The sequence below is a fragment of the Hyperoodon ampullatus genome, assembly GCF_949752795.1.
Source record: "Hyperoodon ampullatus genome assembly, chromosome: 12".
NCBI classification, from domain to species: Eukaryota; Metazoa; Chordata; class Mammalia; order Artiodactyla; family Ziphiidae; genus Hyperoodon; species Hyperoodon ampullatus.
Window position 1 is genome coordinate 39,374,331 of NC_136925.1, and position 21,116 is coordinate 39,395,446.

At 45.4% G+C, this 21,116-nt stretch overlaps 1 protein-coding gene across 1 annotated transcript in view; it reads left to right on the top strand.

Moving 5' to 3' along the window:
- FOXO3 (forkhead box O3) overlaps positions 1-7,530 on the top strand; it is a gene marked incomplete at both ends in the record, with an annotated part of 113,271 nt that extends 105,741 nt beyond the window's left edge. The window contains one exon of the mRNA XM_079716694.1: positions 7,444-7,530. Coding sequence (XP_079572820.1) covers positions 7,444-7,530 — 87 coding nt within the window. The remainder of the gene's footprint in view (positions 1-7,443) is intronic.
- Between the last annotated feature and the right edge of the window lie 13,586 nt (positions 7,531-21,116).

Here is a 21,116-nt window from a genome sequence, read left to right on the forward strand (position 1 = left end):
AGAAAATATGGTCACTGTATCTTTAAGATCTGCCAACTAAGTTCAGTGAAAACCCAGAGAAACTGGGCTGTTCTTCTCCAGGAGCTTTCCTCCCAGAGAAGCAAGACCAAGCCTGGAGCTGAAACACACCACCCAGAAGAGCTACTGCCCACTTGGTTGCAGGTGTTTTGTTTTGTTTCTCTTCCCAATAACAGATGTGAACCTTACTCTGTAATTCTAGACTTTCCTGTTTTTTAATAACCTCTTTTTTTGCTAAAGTCTATGACATTCATTTGTTAAAGGATGAGAATTACTTAGTCATGAAGCCCTCAGAGCATAATTCCAGTGTTTCTAAGGATAAAACTTTAACTGCCAGTCCTGGTTTGATTGACGGTTTGCATATCAGTATGTTCTCTCTGTCTGTCTCCCTCCCTCCGTCTCCCCCTTCCCTTCCCCTTTCCTCTCTCCTCTGTCTTTCTCTCTGTTGAAAGACGTCCGGATCATAAGGCTTTTTGTTTTAAGTATTCATGTCTGTGTAGAGTGTTCAGTTTGACTCCTTAGTGGAAATTAATGGCCAAGAAGAGGCCGGAAGTTCTGAGGTTGAACTTATAAATTAATTTCCACTGGGCTTCTATTTGTGTACATGCCACTGTAATTAATTGGAACTTCCATTGATCACTTGTGTCTTCAGAAATGATTAGAAAGCAATAGAGCCCAACATAAGTAATCAGAAAATGTGTGTTGACTGATAGACCTGTTAGAAGGTATCCCTTAGTTGGTAGTGTCCCTACCGCCAGAATGCACTCGCTGCCCAGCCCCGGTCAACTCAGGTTGTCCTGCTGGCTGAGGTCAGGGTGGGGGGTGGAGAGCCGAGGTGGGGAGCTCCCAGCACTTACCGCCACCCACCATGTGGATCCACCTCGCTCCTGGGTCTGCACTCCCACCGGACTGCCGCCCTCAGGACAGACGGGCCTTTGTCTCTGTCGATCTTGGAGCCACCCTTGAGACCCTCCTTTCAGTTCCTTCTTGGTTTCCTTCCTCTGTTGCACTGGTGTGGTTGCTGCCTCTTGGCTGCCATCTGTGTTACCTGCATGTCCTGGTCATACCTCACAGGTGGATGAGTGTTTTGGACTACTTGTGGAACTAAAATAGCTGATGTTGTATTTTCGATTTCAGAATCACTTTTGGAAAATTTAGATTGTCTTCAAAACCCTGCATATCTAAAGCAGGAAAAAGAAGACTTTGGAGACCCCCCTCTTTTGTGCTTGGTAGCCGGACCCTTAGATGGGCTGGAGCATTACAGCCACACTTGCACTCAGTCCCAAGGGAGGTAGGGCATCCCAGCCCAAAGGGGTAGCTGCACACTCCCAATTGTCCCCATACCTCCTCTAGCCAGTAAATGCAGTGAGGAGTCACACAGGATGGGGCCACACCCAGTAAACATAAACATTGTGATATTCAGGTCATGGTTTATGGCTCTAAGTATTTCCTCCTGGAAATACTTATTTCCTCTAAGTATTTCCCTTGTGTTTCTAAATGGTGAATCACTTTAGCAGTGACAGCAAATTTGAGAGTTAGAATAGCGTGACTCTTAATTCGGGGAGCTGGTAATAAAGAATGGGTTTGGTAGGATGGCAGAAGGTAAATTCTTTATTAAATACTATTTAAAATTTTATTTTAAAAATAAAATTATTTGAATGTTAAAACTGTGCCTTGTATTGGTCCTTAGGAGGTTTCATCTTATACGAAGTATGAGTTTTTTCTCATATTCTTCTGAATAGAAACTTCATCAGAAGCCATCCTCCTCCTAAAAGGGGATCATTAAAATTCTAGGTCTTGTCCCATAAGCAGTAGGTGCTGCTTGGATTCAAATAAGATTAACTCTTAGCAAATGCGAGTCGGTTTAAAATGCTTTGTGGAAGCTGTAAGGCTTAAAAGGGTGTTAAGCATTTGAATTGGCAGAGAGGAAGAGAGGGCTGTTCCAGGAGTTGTCTCATTCATTTATTCAGCCAACAGTTATTGTGTGCCTCTCCTCTGTTTCAACTTTCCAGGCTACTTGGGACATCAAGAAAATGTGTCCCTGCTGGAATGTGCACTTCTTGTGGGTAAATACCATGTCTAAGACAGTGCTCTTGAAATAGTAGATGCTCTGTAAGTGTTTGGTTTGATTTGAAGGCTTTGCTCTGCCCTCAATATATTGGGACTTCAATGTGTATGGAAAAGTAACCATTCTGGGCACTATGTGATGAGGTGCCAGAAGTGGCTTAGGAGTTTAGCAGAGGACAGCCTGGGGCGGGTGAGGCTGGAAGAGCCATCTGGATGTTTGGATGGGGAGAGCAAACCAGGCAGAGGCACTGAACCTGACCCATCGGATCAGCAGGAGTGGGTGTTAAAGCGGGGTAAGGACAGCGGAGCCAGACCCCCAGGACTCTGCCAGCCAGGGTTTTGGAGTATTATAATTAAGGCTAAGTAACCATGCATCCAGAAAGGATCCAAAAGCCCCTTAAAGTCTTTTGCCTTAAAAACAGTTCTTTAAAAGATTGTAATCCAGAACTTCGCAAGTTGTTCCGTGTGGTTTGAAAATCTAAGAATCTTAAGAAAATAGGAAATCTCTGCGACTTTGCTCTTGACAGTAAATTAATAAGTACCATATTTCTGCTATTGCAGTCACCATATTTGACTCTGGATACACAAAGAATATTGGTCACCATAATCTCTGCCCCAAAATAAAGACAGAGACAGGGCATTCTTAAACTTGTATTAATCATCATTAATCCCTACAGTCTGAGCAGCAGGAAGTCTGCGTCTCTGTGCAGGTCACTCCTGCTCTGTGTCCCTCAGCTGTGAAGTGCCAGGGTGGCAGCTTCTCTCCTCTTCCTGTGTTTATCAGCACAGCACACAGGCTGGCTGGAAGGACAGTCCACACTGGATCCAGGTCCTGAAGCGTCCTGGAGGCGACAGCTCTTCAGTGGCCTGTCGCCAGCCTTCACGGACAGGCTTCAGCTGCCACCTTGAGAAGCCCAGCAATTACAGGAGGTAGCTGAAAGCAGTGCTTACACAGGTCAGGCTTTTACACAAACTAAGTCTAGCTGAGTGTCTTTCCAGTATCTTCCTGAGTGTCACCTTTGCCATGAAAAGTTTATTTTAAGCTTCCCTGTAACATCCCACGTTCTCCATAAGTACTTACTTGCCCCTTAGAAAGCCTGTGAGCCGCCCTTCCTAGGAACCTGATTTTCCTTCAGGGAGGCTCCTCAGCTGTGTACACATTTGGCCAGAATTTCCATACCTGTTTTCTTTCCCCTCGTAAATTATTCAGCTTCTAAAATGGCAAGTTGACAGCATTTGCTAAAATGGATTTTTATAGAGCTGCACCTCCTAATTCCCCTTCTTGGGCAGTCTTGGAGGATGGCTCTGTTCGGCCAGCCTTGCAGGCAGAAGGCTGCATTTTAATCAGCAAGGCCCCTGCAGTCCCTGAACCCCAGGTTGGTTTTCATGCACTTCCCTAAGTCCTCGTTATCACCCATTCCAACCCAGAAGATTTTGAAAAATTAACCAAATTAAGCCAAAGTGTCATGCCCATTAGGTGTTTCTTGAGCTGCTTCGTGTTTAGGCCACCGTGAAGATGAGCTCCGAGGGAATTGCTGCCATTTTGGCTCTCCAACATTGGCCGTGCCTGCCTTACCCAAGCCCTGCAGAAATGCTGTTTTTCCTGGGGTGACACCAACAGAAGCTTTGGATGCTGGCAGTTGGTTGTGGCCTGTGATGGACTGGGTGTCCCTCAGACCCCTCTGGGGGGAAGTAGAGATGGTGGCAGGCAGGCATTTCTTTGCCCTCTACTCGGGTAGAAACATTCATACTCTGAAACCCACACCTGTTCTCTGAACTCCACCTGAAGTTTCCCTGTCAGATCAAGCGAATATCAATTCATTTCCTTTTCTATCCTAAACGTTCCATATTTAGTTCCCAGCTTGCCCCAGGGGTTGCAAGTTTGGCTTAAATTACATTTAAAGAGTGAGGAAAGTGATATTTCACTTTAATTTTGAGTTTCAGGCAGACTTTCTTCCAAAGATCTTTCAGTTTTAGCTAGGAAAACAGTGGATAACCTGTATGGATTTGCAGACAGGAGAGTTTCATCCCTGTGGCTCTTTTTCCTTCCCTGTCATATTTGGTATTGGGGTCCTGTTCCTTTCCTCTCTGCCAGGAAGATGAAAACACTGCTGAGAAATCCAGATTTGTCACAGTGGCGTTGAGCTGTGGGAGGACAGCAGTAGGAACATTCGTGTTTTATTCCCAGTTTAAAGTTGATGGGGGTTGTTACGTTTTGTGTACAGTTTCTTGGAGGTGTTGCCCTTTCTTAGAACATCATGTGAGTTAGTGGTGATAATTAGGCAGAAACTTGTCTTCCCTACAGATACCAAGATTATAGAAGGACTTACTCTCACCAGAGACCAGATGACAGCATCCACAGATATTTTTAGAATGGGCCTCATCATTTGGTTTCCCCATTTCATTTTCCCTGCATCAACAGCCTGACTTCAAACTTAAGTGTTGGGCAGGGAGAGAGAGGGAAGAGATTTTTCTCCCTGTTAATGAAAGTCGCTGATGGGACGGGACAATGTTTTCCTATTTATTGTTAGTTGGCCCATTGCCTAGTAACTGTGAAGTGATAGCTGTAATTCCCATCAGCTGTAGGCTTCTTTTTCCTTCCAAAAGTTTTGCTTAATCTGATGTTTTTAGACTCATAAGGGCATCAACCTACACACGTAAACTTCACAGTTAACTAAAGCGTCTTACTTGAAAGAATGTCAGAGTGGTGAGAGCACCATTCAAAAACAGGGAACTTGTATCCAAACTAAGTATCCTTAAATCCCATTACTTAATGTGCTCCCTCCATTTTTTCAGTCCTTGATGGAGTCAGATAAACATGTGCAAACACTGAGCCATCAGAGGTTAAAAGTCTAAGGCAGATGAGGGGCCGCTTTCCTTGTGACGATTTTTAATCGTAAGGTCTTCCTAGTGAATGGTGAATCTGGTGTTCCTCTTAGAAGGGTGATTGCATTTCCTTTCTGTTTTCACAATATTTTACAGACAAACTGTTTGCCTTCTATCACAGAGAAACAAGTTGCCTTTCCGTCCTGTGGAGTGGGGGTTTCTCTGTTAATAACAATTTGTCCTCTGTGACAAATTTAAACCTCTAAACCTGGGCCTGGCGTCTCCCAGTTGAACCGCCAGGCACAGGCCATTTCCCGTGAGACCTCAGGGGAGCTCAGGATGTAGTGCTGTGAGGGGCCCCAAGCCCATTCTGCAAAGAAGGAAAGAGTGACGATCAGTGCATTCCCTCCTTAGTGATGACGTTCCCTGAAGATTCTGGACCTTTGGATGAGACTGTGATGGTTGTTGCTCGAGACTGCCCACTCTGGCCTCCTGCCCCTGGTTTCAGGGCCGATGCCCTGTTCTGCTTAGAACGATGCCACGTTGGGGGTTGCAGGTGCCCTCTGCCTTCTTCCCTCCTGTGCTGACCCGGCGCCAACATTAGGGCAAGCTGCGTGCTCTGCCTCTGTACTTGGAGAGTGAAGTGTGTCACCTTCCCAGCATGCACTGGTTTCTGTGGCTGAATAATGAGCACCAGAGGGAACCGGGGGATGGGGTCTGGATTAGGTAATACTTTACACCTTCGCTCTTGGCACTTACAGTTAAGTCAGGATCAGGACGTGGGGACCATAGTCACCTGATGACTAATTGCCTGGTGATCTTAGGTGGTGGTTTATTAAGTGTTACTGTGAAGGAAGGAACCAAATCCCCTCCCAAAGAACCGTGTCTGCACCCTTGTTTCTTCATGCTTCAGGGGTCCCAGGGAGAGTAGCTAGAATAGCACTGGCTCTGGCAGGTTAAATACCTCACAGATGCTGAGATCTGATATCTGTTTCATTCCCTTTTCTCCATCTGAAATCAACAAGCCATTGTTTCATAGTCTAGGACAATATTGTCTAGTATCATTACAAAGCAAAGAATACCTTCAAAAAAAGCCATCAGCCAGGGAAACGAAATACTTGGGGAAGGGGTGGGAAGAAGGGGCCTTTTCCTGTTTTACTGTCTCTACCTACAATAAAACAACCTAAGTGCTTCTATTTGGAGCTATAGCAAGGGTAGTTATGACCATAGGTATGTAATATTACGAGTACCAAGTCCTGCTGTCTTTCTGAATATTGGTGGTGAGAGGTAAGATTGCCAAACAGTCCAGCCACAGAACAGAATTGTACACTTGTGAAACCTCCAGGTGAATTTAAGATAATATCTTTTTTAAAGGAGAGAGAAGCAGATGTACGTAACGTGTGTGTGTGTGTGTGTGTGTGTGAGAGAGAGAGAGAGAGAGAGAGAAAGAGCTTATTGATGCATTTTTCATTACTTGTTCACCTTATCTGGTGAGAAGATCCTGAGTTCATGTTGCTTCCCTACCACTTTTCCATTTCTTGGCCTAGAGCCATTTTTTCCCTACCATGACAGCTGACACTGTCTCCATAAACAAAAGGTCTTGAGGCCTGTCATGTCAGTTCTTTTAGCTACATCTCTATGAGTATATATATATATATATTTTTTTAATTCTCTAACTTTTCCGGGCTCAGTGGTCACAAGAAGTCTGACAAGATTTGTGTAAATTCAGATGCTTTGAGAGGATTTACCGTTTGAAGGTGGCTGAGTGCATAATAATAATACCAACAATAATAGTGTTGTTAATTTTTAAAGGGATGTTTTGTGTGAGGTTTTTGGGGCCATATGTATGCGTGATATAATTGTTTTTCCTCTGCAGATTTTTAATATAAAAAGCAAATTCCTAGGACACCCCACTTAGAGATTACTTCTCCTTTTATAGTGAGGGAAGTCAAGATTACCCCAACCCAGCAGTGCAGACCGATGAAGCCTTTGTGGAAAGTGGCCATTTCCACTCCCCTGATGTTGGGATATCAATGGGAAGGGTGGCAAGCAAGGTCACTTAGTCCTCATAGCCGGGGGAGGGGGAACCAGAAGAGCATAGCTGGTCTGCTTGGGGTGACCAGCTCCCCTGGTTTTAGCATGCAAGCCTCGTGTCCCAGGAAGCCCCTCAATCCAAATATCTAGAGTAAAACCCCATCTGCGTCCCAGGCCTCCCTAACTTGGAAGGACCGGCTGAGGCACCCCGATTTGCCTCGCTTTGTTAACCTCCGCAAGTGAATGGCCCCGTTTCCTCGAGGCTTTTTAACTTGAGGGCATTTTGTTATCAAGCACAGAAATAAGGTAAGTGATCTCCAGGCTTTGTCCTTAGGTTTTCAGCCCTTTGAAGCTAGTGCAGCAGAACAGCTTGACTTGCAGCACCCCTGGCCCAGAGGCGGGTGAGGGACGGGAGGCTGAGGAGACGTGACCTGGAGGGCCCACTGCTGCTGTTTGAATGTCCTTAACCATCTCTGGTTTTCTTCTCTCCTCCTTTAGACCCTCAAACTGACACAAGACCTACAGAGAAAACCCTTTGCCAAATCTGCTCTCAGCAAGTGGACAGTGATACCGTTTACAGCTTAACACCTTTGTGAGCCCCTGCCGTTTCCTACCCCAGCAGAGACTGTTATCGGCCCCTTACTCCGGGTGAAGCACTTAACCCTCGCACAGGACTCTCTCTATAAAGTATGCAAAACCTTCCTTGTACGGGGTGACAGCCACCTGCCAGCGAAGGACAGCACCCTGCCAGCACCGCCCACCCTGTTCAGAGCACACCGTGAGCCCGCGGGCCATTCTGTGGTGTTTTAATATCGTGATGGTTTATGGGATGTTTTAAGTGTTGTTTTTGTGTTTGTTTTCCTTTGACTTTGAGTTTCTCACATGCATTAACTTGCAGTCTTTTTATGTTAAAATATTAATCATGCTTCCCCTGGCAAGTTTAAAAACAGAAGGAAAATGTTATACCAGCTACTGTGCTGGCTTTGGGTGTCACAAGCATTTGAGCCCGTAAAACTCCCCAAACTAACACATTACATAAACTAGAGGGGGGTTTTCTTTCTTCTTTCGTTTGGTAGAAAACTATCCTTTTCTAAAAACTGAACAGTGGCACAAGTGTTTTCTGTGTGCACTGGCCCAGGACAGAGCCCTGCATCAGCACGTGGTTTGGTTCTGAGTCAGGGTGGTCGGGGGATGAGACCCCGCCACCTGGTCTGCAGTTGCCGGATCAGTAGGGCCTCTGGTCTCCTGTCAGTATCCTCAGCTAACACAGTCAACTGTGATGGTATGTTGGTTAGAAATTAGAATTTTTCAAGGAAGAAATCAGCTCAGCTGTCCGCTCATTGCCAAATGCCACTAACAGGTTTAGTTTTAAGGAGAAAAGAAAAAAAAAAAGTAGTCGTGTTTTTCTTTGCAGAAGAAGTGAACTTACAGGTGAACATTAAGCCCGCAGTGAGAAATGTGTGGAGAGTACAAACCCGAGTCACTATTTTTCTAAATGCGCACCCTTGATTATTTTCAGTCTTGCTCTGTATAATCTGATCTAGTAGACGTGTATGAGTGACAAGCAATAGCATACAAACTGATTTCTTTTTAATATAAATAAGCTTAGATTGTAATTGTACAAGTGTCACAATGGAAGTACAAGATAGGGCAGTTTTGACCTCCCCCCACACACTTTTCCTGCTTCTATGGATTTCATTTTTTTCTTTTCAAAAAGTTATGGTGCTGTATAGGTGCTTTCTGTTTAACCTGAAAAGTGTGATTATATTAGTTACCCTCTTTGGTAGACAGAATAGTTGGGAACACCTTTGGTACATACGAAACTGGTGTAATGATGCTCTGATTAGCACAGCATATGCATACTTCTCCAAAGTGATATATGAAGACTCTTTTCGTTGCATAAAAAGCATTAGGCATAGAAACATATAAATATATTTTATCATGTACAGTACAAAAATGGAACAGTCTGCATGGATGTTAGGGATACAGGCTAGTATTTCAGCACAGACCTCCCTGCATGAGTTCTCGCTGATGCTTGCACCGTGCAGTGGGCACTGATTCCCTTCCACCAACACAGACGTGCCACCCGACCCCCTGCACCCATCACCAGCCACCAGGGGCCCCTTTGTGCACCTTTGCTTCCTGATTCCTCTGGGGGTGATATTGGTGGTGATAACAGCTCCTAGCATAATGAACGTTCCATTTGGTGTTGCCACGTGTCTCTCCTGCCTCGCTTGGGCTGTCATGTTTGAGCGGTGGCCCTGTTGATTTCACCCAGCTCTCTACTGAGTCTGTAAACTGTTGTGCAATTTGTGGTTATAGTAGACCTGTAGCATATCACCTTTTCTAAACTGCTACAAGTTTATAATCTTCATTTTGAAAGTATGTATAATTTTTAAAAACGTATTCTATTCACGTGGTCTGCTTGTCAGTGAGACAGACTTTTGCTTACTGTATTCTTTTGTAATAAAGCTAGCCACTTCCTTGATTCTTTGGTAGTCTGCTGTACACAAGAACTGTCAAGTGTCAGCAAGAGAGGGCTGCCTCTCTGGGTTCCTAAGTGATGCTGCCCCCTGGGTGGAGACATAGTTCAGAGACAGTGGCAGCAGCTCAGGGACGGGGGGAGTGGCAGAGGGGTGTTGGATATAGGGGAGAATCCGAGTGCTTCCAACACGAGGGCCCTGAGAACTTCTCTCCTGAGCTCAAAGAAACAAGAAAACTAACAAAATAGCTACTTGCCTTTGCAGTTTTATAGATCGTGGGAAATACTTTGGGAGTAAGAAAGGCAACCCTCAAATGTGTTCTGACTTTTAAAGTGTTGAATTCCTTTCAGACATGTGGCATCTCATTTATTCTTTTTTTTCCCCCAATGTTTGTTAGATTTCAGGCAGAATGTTTTACAGAATGTCCTAGAACCAGATTCTAATTTAATCTAAAACAGCTGAGGGAGGGACAGAGAGGTATGAGAGCAGGATAGCCACAGAGCAGATCAGGAAAACGGAGAGGGAGGGGTGCTTGGAATTTTTTTCTTTTCTTTTTTTTTTTTTTTTTTAAGTAAGTCAGCATCTGCATGTAGAGTGTCGCGGACAGCTGAGATCAGGGCAAAGTCTAGCGCCAGCATCAGTCCTAGAAAGGGTCAGGCAAGAATGGAATAGTTAAGCCTGTCCAGGATCACAGCAGCCCCACTCTCACCCTTGGCCGCCCACCCAGAGGCCAGGATCCCTTAGACTAACTGAGTCCGAAGGCAGTCAGACAGGGCAGAGGTGCCACCTAAGCCCTCTCCCTCTTGTATTTGAAGACGCTGCTTTCAGGAGGGGCCTACCGATGGCCACCATGTGGAGTTCTGAGTGCCAGGGGCCCTCACGGGAAGTCTTCTGACCTGGAGTATCTCAGTGGAATACTCGGTAGTCTCCGCGATTCTGGCGGTTGTAATGTTTGCATCCTGATAAGAACTTTTGGAGTCTACACTCAGCCTCTGAATAAGCTAGGGAGCCTTCCACTTTTTGATGGGAAATTTAGAAAGAAGAGTAACAGTGTTGAAAACATGACCCGAACTCTGGGGTTCTATTGTTCTCTTCAGGGCTTCAGAACCAGATACCTTTTACCAAAGTTAGAAAAGAGCTTTATCACAAGCCTTCACTGTCCTGGCGTGAGTGAGGCCTGACCGCCAGGTTCGGAGTATCCCATTAACTGTGAATGAATCTGAGGTCGATTTCCTTTACTGCACCCCCTGCAATGTAATGACTGCCGAAACATTTTTTTAAATTGCAGAAGTTTGGCTCTCCTGTTAACGGGAAGAGCGTGCACACACGTGTAGTACTGGTGGACTGTGTGTGTGTGTGTGTGTGTGTGTGTGTGTGTGTGTGTGGTGGTGAGTTTTGCCCTTGTGTGTGTCGTTCTCCCACCCTGAGGAGAAGACCTCTTGGCTCACTGGTCAGGACAGGTATGCCCAGTCTCAGGGTGTCATTTCAGGCGGCTTCTGAAATTGTTAAAGATAGTAGGGAGTCTATCTAATGAACCCCACTTAAAGAATAAGGAATATTTGAATCTCTTGGAAAGAGCGTCAAGAGGAAAGCAGTCAAACACCCAGGCCCATTTTTCATGCTGATGCCAAGGGCTGGTGAGGGGAAATTAAAAAGTTACCCTTTCTCTCTGAAAGCAGAAATAAAATCCTGACAGCTCCAAACTCTGATTTCTTCTTTCTTGGTGTATTTAGGGAACATTGTACGATTAGGTATAATGTATTCTTTTTTAATTAAGAAAAGCAAAAAATTTTGTAGAAATACAATCACTAGCAAAGAGGTATGAAAAAGCCAGCCTCTCCTGGAGACCAGGGGCGGCAGGGCACAGCGAGGGGAGAGTGAAGTCCTTGTGAAATCATGTCTGTCAGACAAGATCTTAACGCAGATGCCCAAGTAATTGAAAAGAGTACAGTTGGCCCTCCGCATACACGGGCTCAGCATCCTCTGATTCAACCAACCACGGATCCGTAGGGCCAACTGTACTACACTATTTTATATAAGGGACTTCGGCATCCACAGATTTTGGTATCTGTGGAGGTCCTGCAGCCAATCCCCCATGGATACCAAGGGGTGACTGTGTATTATATTCGATCTAGATCTTTAGTGGGTAACATTTTATGCAGTTCGAATGAATGAAATATTTTCCTCTTGTTTAGTTTTATTTGTATGTATTTTTCTTTGTTGAATGATTGGTTCCGAGGCCTCTGCCACACTCCAGAAATATTTGTGTGGCTGCTTTAAAAAAAAAAAAAAAACTACATGTCTGGTCACTTATTTCTCTAAAATTATCTCATTGCCTGGCAATCAATCTTCTCTCAATACACTTGTCCTAGCACATTATGTACATGCAAAATGTAAACAGATGTGAAGGAGGACCAGAAAAATTAGTTAATATTAAAAAAATGTACATTTTGGCTTCACATGTTTAACTTTTTTTTTAAGAAAAAAAGTTGCATGAATGGAAAAAAAATCTGTATACAGTATCTGTAAAACTGTCTTACCTGTTTCAATTTCTTGCTCATAACCCATGCAAACTAGAACTCATTGTGGTGCCTGGCCATATTCAAACACCTAAGAGTCATGCAGTTGATACTTTGGTTTGAAGCACCTCATCCTTTCTTTCAAAGCGAACACTATCATATTGCATTCTTACTGAGGATTTTGTCTATCCATATGTTGCCATGAATTATCTCTACCACCTTTCCTCTCAAGAATCAAAACCAGTTTGATTTGGGAATCTTCTCCTTTCCAAATGAAATAGAGATGCAGTACTTAACTTTCCTTGGTGTTTGTAGATATTGCCTTGTGTATTCCATTTAAAACCGTAATCTAGTTTGTAAAAGAGATGGTGACGCATGTAAATAAAGCATCAATGACACTATCTTACTCCAAGAAGTTTTTTGTTCTCCTTCCCCCTTTCTTTAACCCGAGGAGTGAAATAGCTGAGTTTATCTCAAGGTCTTCCTGTGGAAGAGGCACAAAGCTGGGAGACTCTATCCTGAGATCTCTAAACTAAATGAATCCTGCAGACTTTTTCTCTGACCCACTTTTGACCTTCACAGGCAACCGGACAATTTAATAAAGCAGATTTACGGCATTGTTCATGGTGGCTGATAGCCACTTTTGGCCTGCCCTGAGTCAGGTTGCCCTGGAGGAGCTTTTACATAGGGAGGTGGGATTTAAGCTCTGTCTTCCTCCGGTGTCAGAGGTTTTGACCTGTCACAGTTTTGGCCCTAAGGAGGTCCTGCTCACGTGAGTCCAGCAGATGAATGTCGGTCATCACGGTGCCTTCCTACATATCAAACACGACGCGTAAGGCTGCTGGTGGCAATAGCATAAATATTTCCTCTTAGCTAAGTTAGGGGGAACTCCACCCTACTGTAAAACTATTATTAGTAGCCTGGGTTGTGGTTTTCCTATTAATAGACATTATAAAAATCATTCAGCTTTTGGGTTCAAAGTCCTAAGCAGCACGATGGACTCTTACTTCAGATCAAGTAGGTAAAAAAGATTTTAAAGTTTGCCCTTTGGGAAAAATTCTATATTGGTGAAGAGTCATGCTTTCATAAGTGTGTCCTTATCATTGTTTTAATTTCCTGTACAGGTAAAACTTCATCTTCTCATACCAGAGCCAACTAGGAGAAGGTATTTCATTTGAGATTGCTTTCAAGTTCTGATTCTGTCTCCCAAAAGAATAAAGATGGAAATCCAAAACCAGCTATCACAAGATTCTCAGTAGAGAGTTTTCCCAAACCAGGTAAAAATTCAACTAAAATTAATTGAAGTTAACTTAATGAACAACAATTACTAAGTCAATTTCAAGTGTGGCCGTGGGCCAGAGGCTGTGATGGGCACCAATAGAACTAGGCCCTGCCCTCCATGAGTTTATACTCAAGATATCATCTATCTGCTCCACCTTGAGGAGTAAAGAGTTAATTGTAGCCGGCTCTCCCTGCTTCAGCTTCTTGTTTAAAAGAGGAAGAATTTGAACTGGTTAATCTTGCTAGCACTTTAGGGAATTGATTTTGCAAATGTTTGAGTAGTGAGGGCAAACCTTTTAATACAGCACACGTGACATGTATCAGCCAAGCCATGCACATCACAGCTGGAATACAGAGGTCAAAGGTGGAGGAAGGTAGAGTTCATAGCCACGGTCGATCTGGCAGACACTCCACCCCCGTCCCCATGGCCACCTCCCTGGGACATGGGGAAAAAGGGTGATGGCTGTGGTGCCCTGGGTGCCCTCAGCTCAGCCCCTGGTGGGCATGTGCAGGGGAGTGTGTTTGAAGGGTGGAGGTGAAGAGAGGAGCATCCAGAAGGGGACCCACCCTCCCTCTGCTCCATTGCCATCAGAGAGAAGCTTTGGTTCTGGGCCCTGAGGACACCTTTGGAGCTGAAGGAAGAGGGGTCCTTCCCCTTGAATTTTCTTTATTCGAACATTAAAAGAGGAGGACTTTCAGCAATATTTAAGACCTGAAGAAAATTAGATTGTGTGTGTGTGTGTGTGTGTGTGTGTGTGTGTGTGTGTGTGTGTGTCTGTAGTTCTGCCTAGTGGCCATCACATAGTAATGGCTCAAAACTTCATTTTTGCCTTCTTTCTCAGAGGACTTACTAGACAAACTACAAACATCCCCACTCCTATGCAGGGAAGAAAAGTCTCGATGCTCTTCTTGTCTTAGCACAGGCCCACCTCCCTGAGTCCTACATTCATCCATCCCACTAGCACCAGGATGTGCCAGGCACTGGGATGGCAGAGAAAACTGCTCCCATCTCAGGCTTCTCATAGCTGCTGGCCAGAGAGTCTGCCCCAAAGGCTGAGGGGTCAATAGCTCAGCACCCCTGTAACTTCCCAACCGAACTGAAAGCCCTGATCTAGAAGAAATCACAGAAAACTTGGTAATGGTTCAGTCCAGGGACGGACGCAAAGGACTTTGGCTTTCAACCCTTCTCCTTATATACTATTTTAAGTTATCAAAATGGGAGTGTGTTACTAGTATAAAGATAAATATGGCTTCTAAAGAGCCATGGTGGAGAGGCTGGCTTTGACTCCTCTTCTGAGACTGGAAGGAATAAGGTGGGAAAAGGGGGGTTGGGGAATCAAAATGGAGATAATGAGATAACTATACTGTTTGACAGGAATCTGACTGATAAATGAGTAACAGCATTGCAAAGTTGTGTCTTCATAACTTCGGGTTTCCATAATTTCCTGCTATTAACATCTTGAATATCAGTATAGGAATTACCTAATCAGAACAAAGGAATTTTATGCATCTGTTAGAATAATAATTATAGAAACTATATGCTTATATTGGATGCACTCTTAGAAATGTAATTATCTATTGCTCTTGTAACTTTTATATTAATATAAGAAAAATAAAAAGCAGAATAGAAGTAGTATATGCCAGTGTAAACTGTGGCTGAGGAGAGGTACTAAAAGGTAAAATGCTAAAATTGAAATAATTCTTGTGTCCTGGACACTTTTGGCCTCAAAACTGGACTCAGGACCTCAACTGTTGCCACCGTGAATAAGCTAACACTGTTCCTTGGCCACTCCGAGTCCCGCTCCAGTGAGGGAGAAAGGGTTCTTCTTCCCACCAAGATGCGACCATTGGGTAAGTCCCCAAGTAGAAGGGTGTTCTCATGCCAGGACTTGTCCCCAGAAGGCAAATGTCCATTGTAGCTGGCAATTGGTTATGGGATTTTTTGTCAAAATTATCTTCATTTATTGCACTGTATTTTTGAAAGGTAATGCATTCACATGATTCAAAAGCTAGAAAGCATATCGCGATACACACGTAGGGAGTGTTTTCCTCCCATCCCTGTCTAGTTCTCTGACTAGTTCCTCCCACCCTAAAGTTTCTTGTGCATCCTTCCAGAATTTCTTATGCACCTACAAGGAATAAAAGCACAAATTATTATTTCCCCTTTTTATTACACAAAAAGTACATTATACACACTGTCAGATATCTTGCTTTGTTAATGATTTTCTCACACATGGAGGAAATATCAGTACGTAGAAAGCCTCCTCATTTTTAGAGTTGCATAGTATTCCACTGTTCATTGTATCCCAATTCATTTAACCAGTAGTCCCCTACTGATAGACATTGGACATTGTTACTGAACATTTGTTATTATCAGCAACACTGCAGCGAATAACCTTATACATATATTACAAACACAGGTCAGAATCTTTGTAGGATTAATGCCCAAACGTGGAATTACTGGGGCAAGAGGTACATATACATTTGCAATTTTGAAAGGTGGATCAAACTGCCCTCGAATGTACCAATTCACAACACCAAAATATATGAGAATCCCTGGTTTCCCACAGCCTCATGTTTTTAAAGTTTTAAAAATTAACTTGCAGGTCTGTCTTTGCCTTTGCCCCTCTTAGCTTCTTTGTTTTAAGTCTGTACCTAAGGCAATGAGGGCCTGGTGAGAGTGAGGGGTGGAAGATGGGAGGGGCTTGGGAGGCAGACTCAGGGTGGCCTGGTGACTGCCGGGGAGGAAGAAGAGCTCCCGGAGTCATGCTGCCAGCCTGCCCATCCAGTCTGGCCACAGGCCCCTCCCCTCACGCCACCAGCTCAGAGCCGCCCAGCTCAGGGTCATCGGCCTGACCTCGCAGCTGTGCTCCCTCACCTCCCAAAATTCCAGAGGGGAGCTGTCACCCGAAGGAATCAAGTCTGGTCTCCTTGGCACCAAACCACACACCTAGACCTATTCATAGCAAGACTGCACAACCGTCTGGAGAACAGCCCGGCGGGGCCCAGGGAGAAGGGTGCTGCTCCTTAGCCGGGCCCTGGCCCGCTGGTGCCCCTGGGCAAGGCTTCCAGCTCTCAGAGTGGGGGGAACACGCTCCTCCGAAGGAGAAGCTCTGACACTGTCCTGCGGGCTGGCGCCCCGCCAGCCCTCCTCCTGCCCTGCTGAGCAGGTTGGCACCTGGGGTGAGAGGGTGCTCTGCTTAGGGAGCGCAGAAGCCAGGAGGCAGGATTTTACAAAGAGGAAGTGGAGTCATTTTACGACGAAGCCCTTTCCATCTCTGTGGGGAGCCGGTGTCATGAAGGAGGGGAGGGAAACAGCTTTGGAATGGGACAGGCCTTGACGGGAGCCAGCCCTGCCCTTCACTAGCTGAAGGACGATAGGCGAGTCCCTTCATTTCTCTGGGCCTCTGTTTTCTCGTTTGTGAAATGGGAACAAGGCTGCCTGTGTCTCGGGTCGTGAGGATGACCTGAGAGGGCACGTGGGAAGTACTGCAAGGCTTTTCAGCAAGTCAGCAGCAAGCCCTTCGTCAGAAGTCCTCTCTTTATACACAGCCCACTGGCTCCACACCCCGTGGGGTGCTGTCTGCTTTTCTTCTTTAACATCTTTATTGGAGTATAATTGCTTTACAATGGTGTGTTAGTTTCTGCTTTATAACAAAGTGAATCAGCTATACATATACATATGTCCCCATATCCCCTCCCTCTTGCCTCTCCCTCCCTCCCACCCTCCCTATCCCACCCCTCTAGGTGGTCACAAAGCACCGAGCTGATCTCCCTGTGCTATGCGGCTGCTTCCCACTAGCTATCTATTTTACATTTGGTAGTGTATATATGTCCATGCCACTCTCTCACTTTGTCCCAGCTTACCCTTCCCCCTCTCCGTGTCCATTCACTACGTCAAGTCCATTCTCTACGTCTGCGTCTTTATTCTTTGATGGCTTCTCATGACGTAAAAACATAAAACAAAATTCGACATGGTAATGAACCCCATCAGTATAATTAGATTGCACAGCAGTTAAGCAATTAAGGTAACCGACTTGTAAGATTTTTCTGCTCTCATCTTCTTCAGGACCTGTTGGCAGCAGCCACGCTCGTGGTCCATGTCCTCTGTGCTGTGTACCGTAGAATCATCAGCATCATCACGAAGAACGCAAATGTCATGGCAAGACAGGATTGCAAGACTTGTTTCTGGCCCTGGCTCGGCCACTAAATGCTGTGTGGCCTTGAGTGAGTCATTTCCCTCTCTAGGCATCAGTTTCCCCATTTGCAACATCCACTTCACGAACCCACCGGACTTTATAAGGCATCAGTACCAGCCTAGAAATGGAGCACATGCTTTACAAACCACAAAGCAGGTATCAGAACCACAGACACTGTTTTGAGTTAGGAAATTGGCAAATGTTCATACATTCATTTTCCAGAAGGGAAACTGAGGCAGAGTCCAAAGTGGGCTTAAATGTTCATGGTTTCTGGTTGTAACCAACCCCTCTGTTCCTCTGTCTCCAAAGTCACATGCTTAAGGCAGTGAGACCCTGGGGAGAGAGGGGAGAGAGTGTATCCTAAAGAGATAGGGAAAGCGATGGAGAAAGGGAAAAGGATGGAAGAGGAAATGGGAACTGGAGATGGGGGAGGTGGAAGGGGGAGGTGCGGTGTGGAGGGAGAGTGGCTTGGTCTGTGGTGTCCATTTCAGAGGAGGTGGTGCGCCCTACGGAGATGTCAGCCCTGTAACCCATCTGGTGTTACATGAGTCTCTCCAGTTTCTGTCCTAAAGAAGTGAGATGATACAGGGGCCCACAAGGGCCCAGCTGGAAGGTCTCTCAGACACAGACAGGGGCCAGGGTGACCCGCTGCTAATTTGAACGGTGCAGGGAATGGCAGCAGGCTGGAACCTGCCCCTGTAATAAAGGGAAACTGTCTCCTGGCAACTGTGTGTGTGTGTGCATGTGTGTGTGTGTGTGCATGTGTGTGTGTGTGTGTGTGTGTGTGTGTGTGAGAGAGAGAGAGAGAGAGGAGAGAGAGGCCTTCTGATGTTTGTCTCCAGGATGGGCCAGGATGGCCTTTCCTCAACAGACCCCTTCCTGCCCACTGGCGTTGTTGTGGCTCTGTTGGGTGTTTGGAGAATTAAAGAGAAGCTAACCAGGTAGTTTGAGGCTTCTCCCTGCTGTGTTTGTACCTCCTTGAGTGTAAAAGTTCAGGCCCCCCGACTCCCACCCCTTGGCTATACACAGGGCTCACTCCACCCTTGGAGGTGGAGCTGCCCCTCAGGCTTTAGAAAAGAAAGGAGCGGGATGGATAGGCATCTGGTTTTGCCTTTGTAAGTGCCTTGCCTTAGGTAAGGAACTTAAACCCCTGTGTCTTCATGTTCTCATCTGCAAAATAGAGATGATAATAATAATCATACCTTGTCATGTTATTGTGAGGATTAAAGGGGATCCTGCATGGACACCTCTTAGAATAGATCTGGCACATAGTAAGTGCTTGCTACACTTAGCTATGTTTATTAGTACATTGGAATTGCTCAATAAATCACAGATCATAGATCTTGTAATTAAGTTGCTAAAATGTAGCCACTATACTCTGTCCAAAGACAAAAGACAGCAGATCCTTCAAAATGTGCTCCTTGGATCATGTCTATTAGGAAGGCATTAGGGAGCTTACTAAAAATTCAGATTCCTTGGATCCATTCCAAAAGTGCCAAATCAGGATCCAGCGGGGCCTAAAATTCTGGCTTTTCGAGTGTTTTCCATGATTCTAAAGTACACTAAAGTTTGAAAATTCCTGAGGGTAAAAGGTAAGAATTCTCATCCATTTGGGGCATCCTCTGTAGTTGGCAGAATAATGGCCCCCCATAGATGTCCATGTCCCACTCTCTGGAACCTGTGAATGTCTTAGGTTATATGGCAAGGGGGGAATTTAGGTTGCTAATTAAGAATTTCAAAATAAGAAGATTATCTGCCCAATGTAATCACAATGGTCCTTACATGGAGTAGAGGGAGACAGAAGAGTTGGAACCAGAAAGGTGGCATTGTGAGGAATACTCGACTGGCCCTGGAGATGGAGGAAGGGCCACCAGTCAAGGAATGAGGGCAGCCTCTAGAAGCTGAAAATGGCAAGAATCTCTAGAAGGAACTCATCCCTGCTTGATTTTAGCCCATGAAACCCAACCTGGACTTCTAACCTCCAAAATCATCAAGATAATAAAATGGTGTTATTTTCAGCCACTAAGTTTATGGTGACGTGTCACAGCAGCAACAGGAAACAAATATGTCCTTTTCAACCAGGTTGGATTCATGCCACTGGATCTGGAAGACCCGAGAGGTGCAGCCATGGGCTGCAAGGTGGGAGCCCTTGGCTGAGGGGAGCTACAAGGGAAGGGGGACCAGCTGCCCGGTTCACAGGCTGTCCTCACGGCTTTGCTGACCCTCCTCTGCCATTTGTACCTTGTTCATTTCCACTCTGGTGCTCAGAACAGCTGTTGAGCAAGATGCTTGTACATCACGGGGGCTCAGAGAGTCTATAAATTGCAAACAATCCAGAGGCCCAAAGAATCTCTATCGTGTTTCCCACCCCAGCCAAGAGGGCTGGAAGCACCTGAAAACAGTGCAATTGGATCTTCTCAGATTCCCAAGGAAAGGGGAGGAAACGTGGCAGAGCCCCCCGACTGAAGAAGGGTGCCCCTCCCCCATACCCTGATTCTCTGGAGATGGAAACACAAGGGCAGTTCTCACACCCACACCTTCCCCGAGGGTGGGCACTGCCTGGCTTCATTCTCTCCCTGGGTTCTTCCTGCACTGGACGAACCTTAGGCCTTTCTCTTTCTCTCGCCCATTCGCTGCCCTGCCATCCTCACCTCCCCTGCTCTCCAACCTACTGAGACCTACTGAGTAACAGGCACTGTGCTGGTCTGACACATACTATCTCTTCTTCCTGATTTCATTATGAAAATTTAGAAACATATAGAAAAGTTGAAAAAATGATTACCCACATGCCTGTCACTTAGATTCAACAATTCCTAACATTTGCCATATTTGCTTTATATATTTATATATTAGGTGTATATGTGTGTGTGTGCGTGTGTGTGTGTATACATATATATGTTTTCGTTTTGCCAAATCTTTTGAAAGTTCAGCCATCACAGCTCGTCCCCTCGAAATACCTCAGCATGCATCTTTCAAACCCCATAGGATCCCTGCAAAGTACAGTTATCAGCCCCACTGTACACCTGAAAAATTTGAATGTAAGAATTTGAGATTCAAAGAATGAAATTACCTGCCCAGAATCACACAAATGGTCAGTGGTGGAACAGGGACTTGACCTCAGGTTCACATCCTGTCTTCTATTTGAATGGTTCTAGAGCTCAGAATTATAGTCATCCCAGAAGGACATGCCTCTGACTTTGGATTTCTTTCTGGGAGAAAACTTAAAGCATTTCAGAGAAACAAAATTTCATCTTAACAGTATCCTCTTAAGGTCAAAGCTACCACTTCCCAAGAGGTAAATTCCAAGACACCAGGTTACAGGAGAAGATGTTCAAGGTGCAGGCCCCAGAGGCCAAGCCTACTGCCACTGAACGCAGGTAACAGCGCTGGAGTGCCCCCAGCACGTACCTCAGTGACCTGCCATCTCAGACCGCTATAAAGCAGGAGACTGGTGAATTGTCCCCATTTTACTGGTGGAAACACCAAGGCATAAAAGGGACCTGCTCACAAAAGAATTGAATTCCCAAATAATGAAGAAAGGGGGCTTCCCTGGTGGCACAGTGGTTGAGAGTCCGCCTGCCGATGCAGGGGACATGGGTTCGTGCCCCGGTCCAGGAAGATCCCACATGCCGCGGAGCAGCTGGGCCCGTGAGCCATGGCTGCTGAGCCTGCGCGTTCGGAGCCTGTGC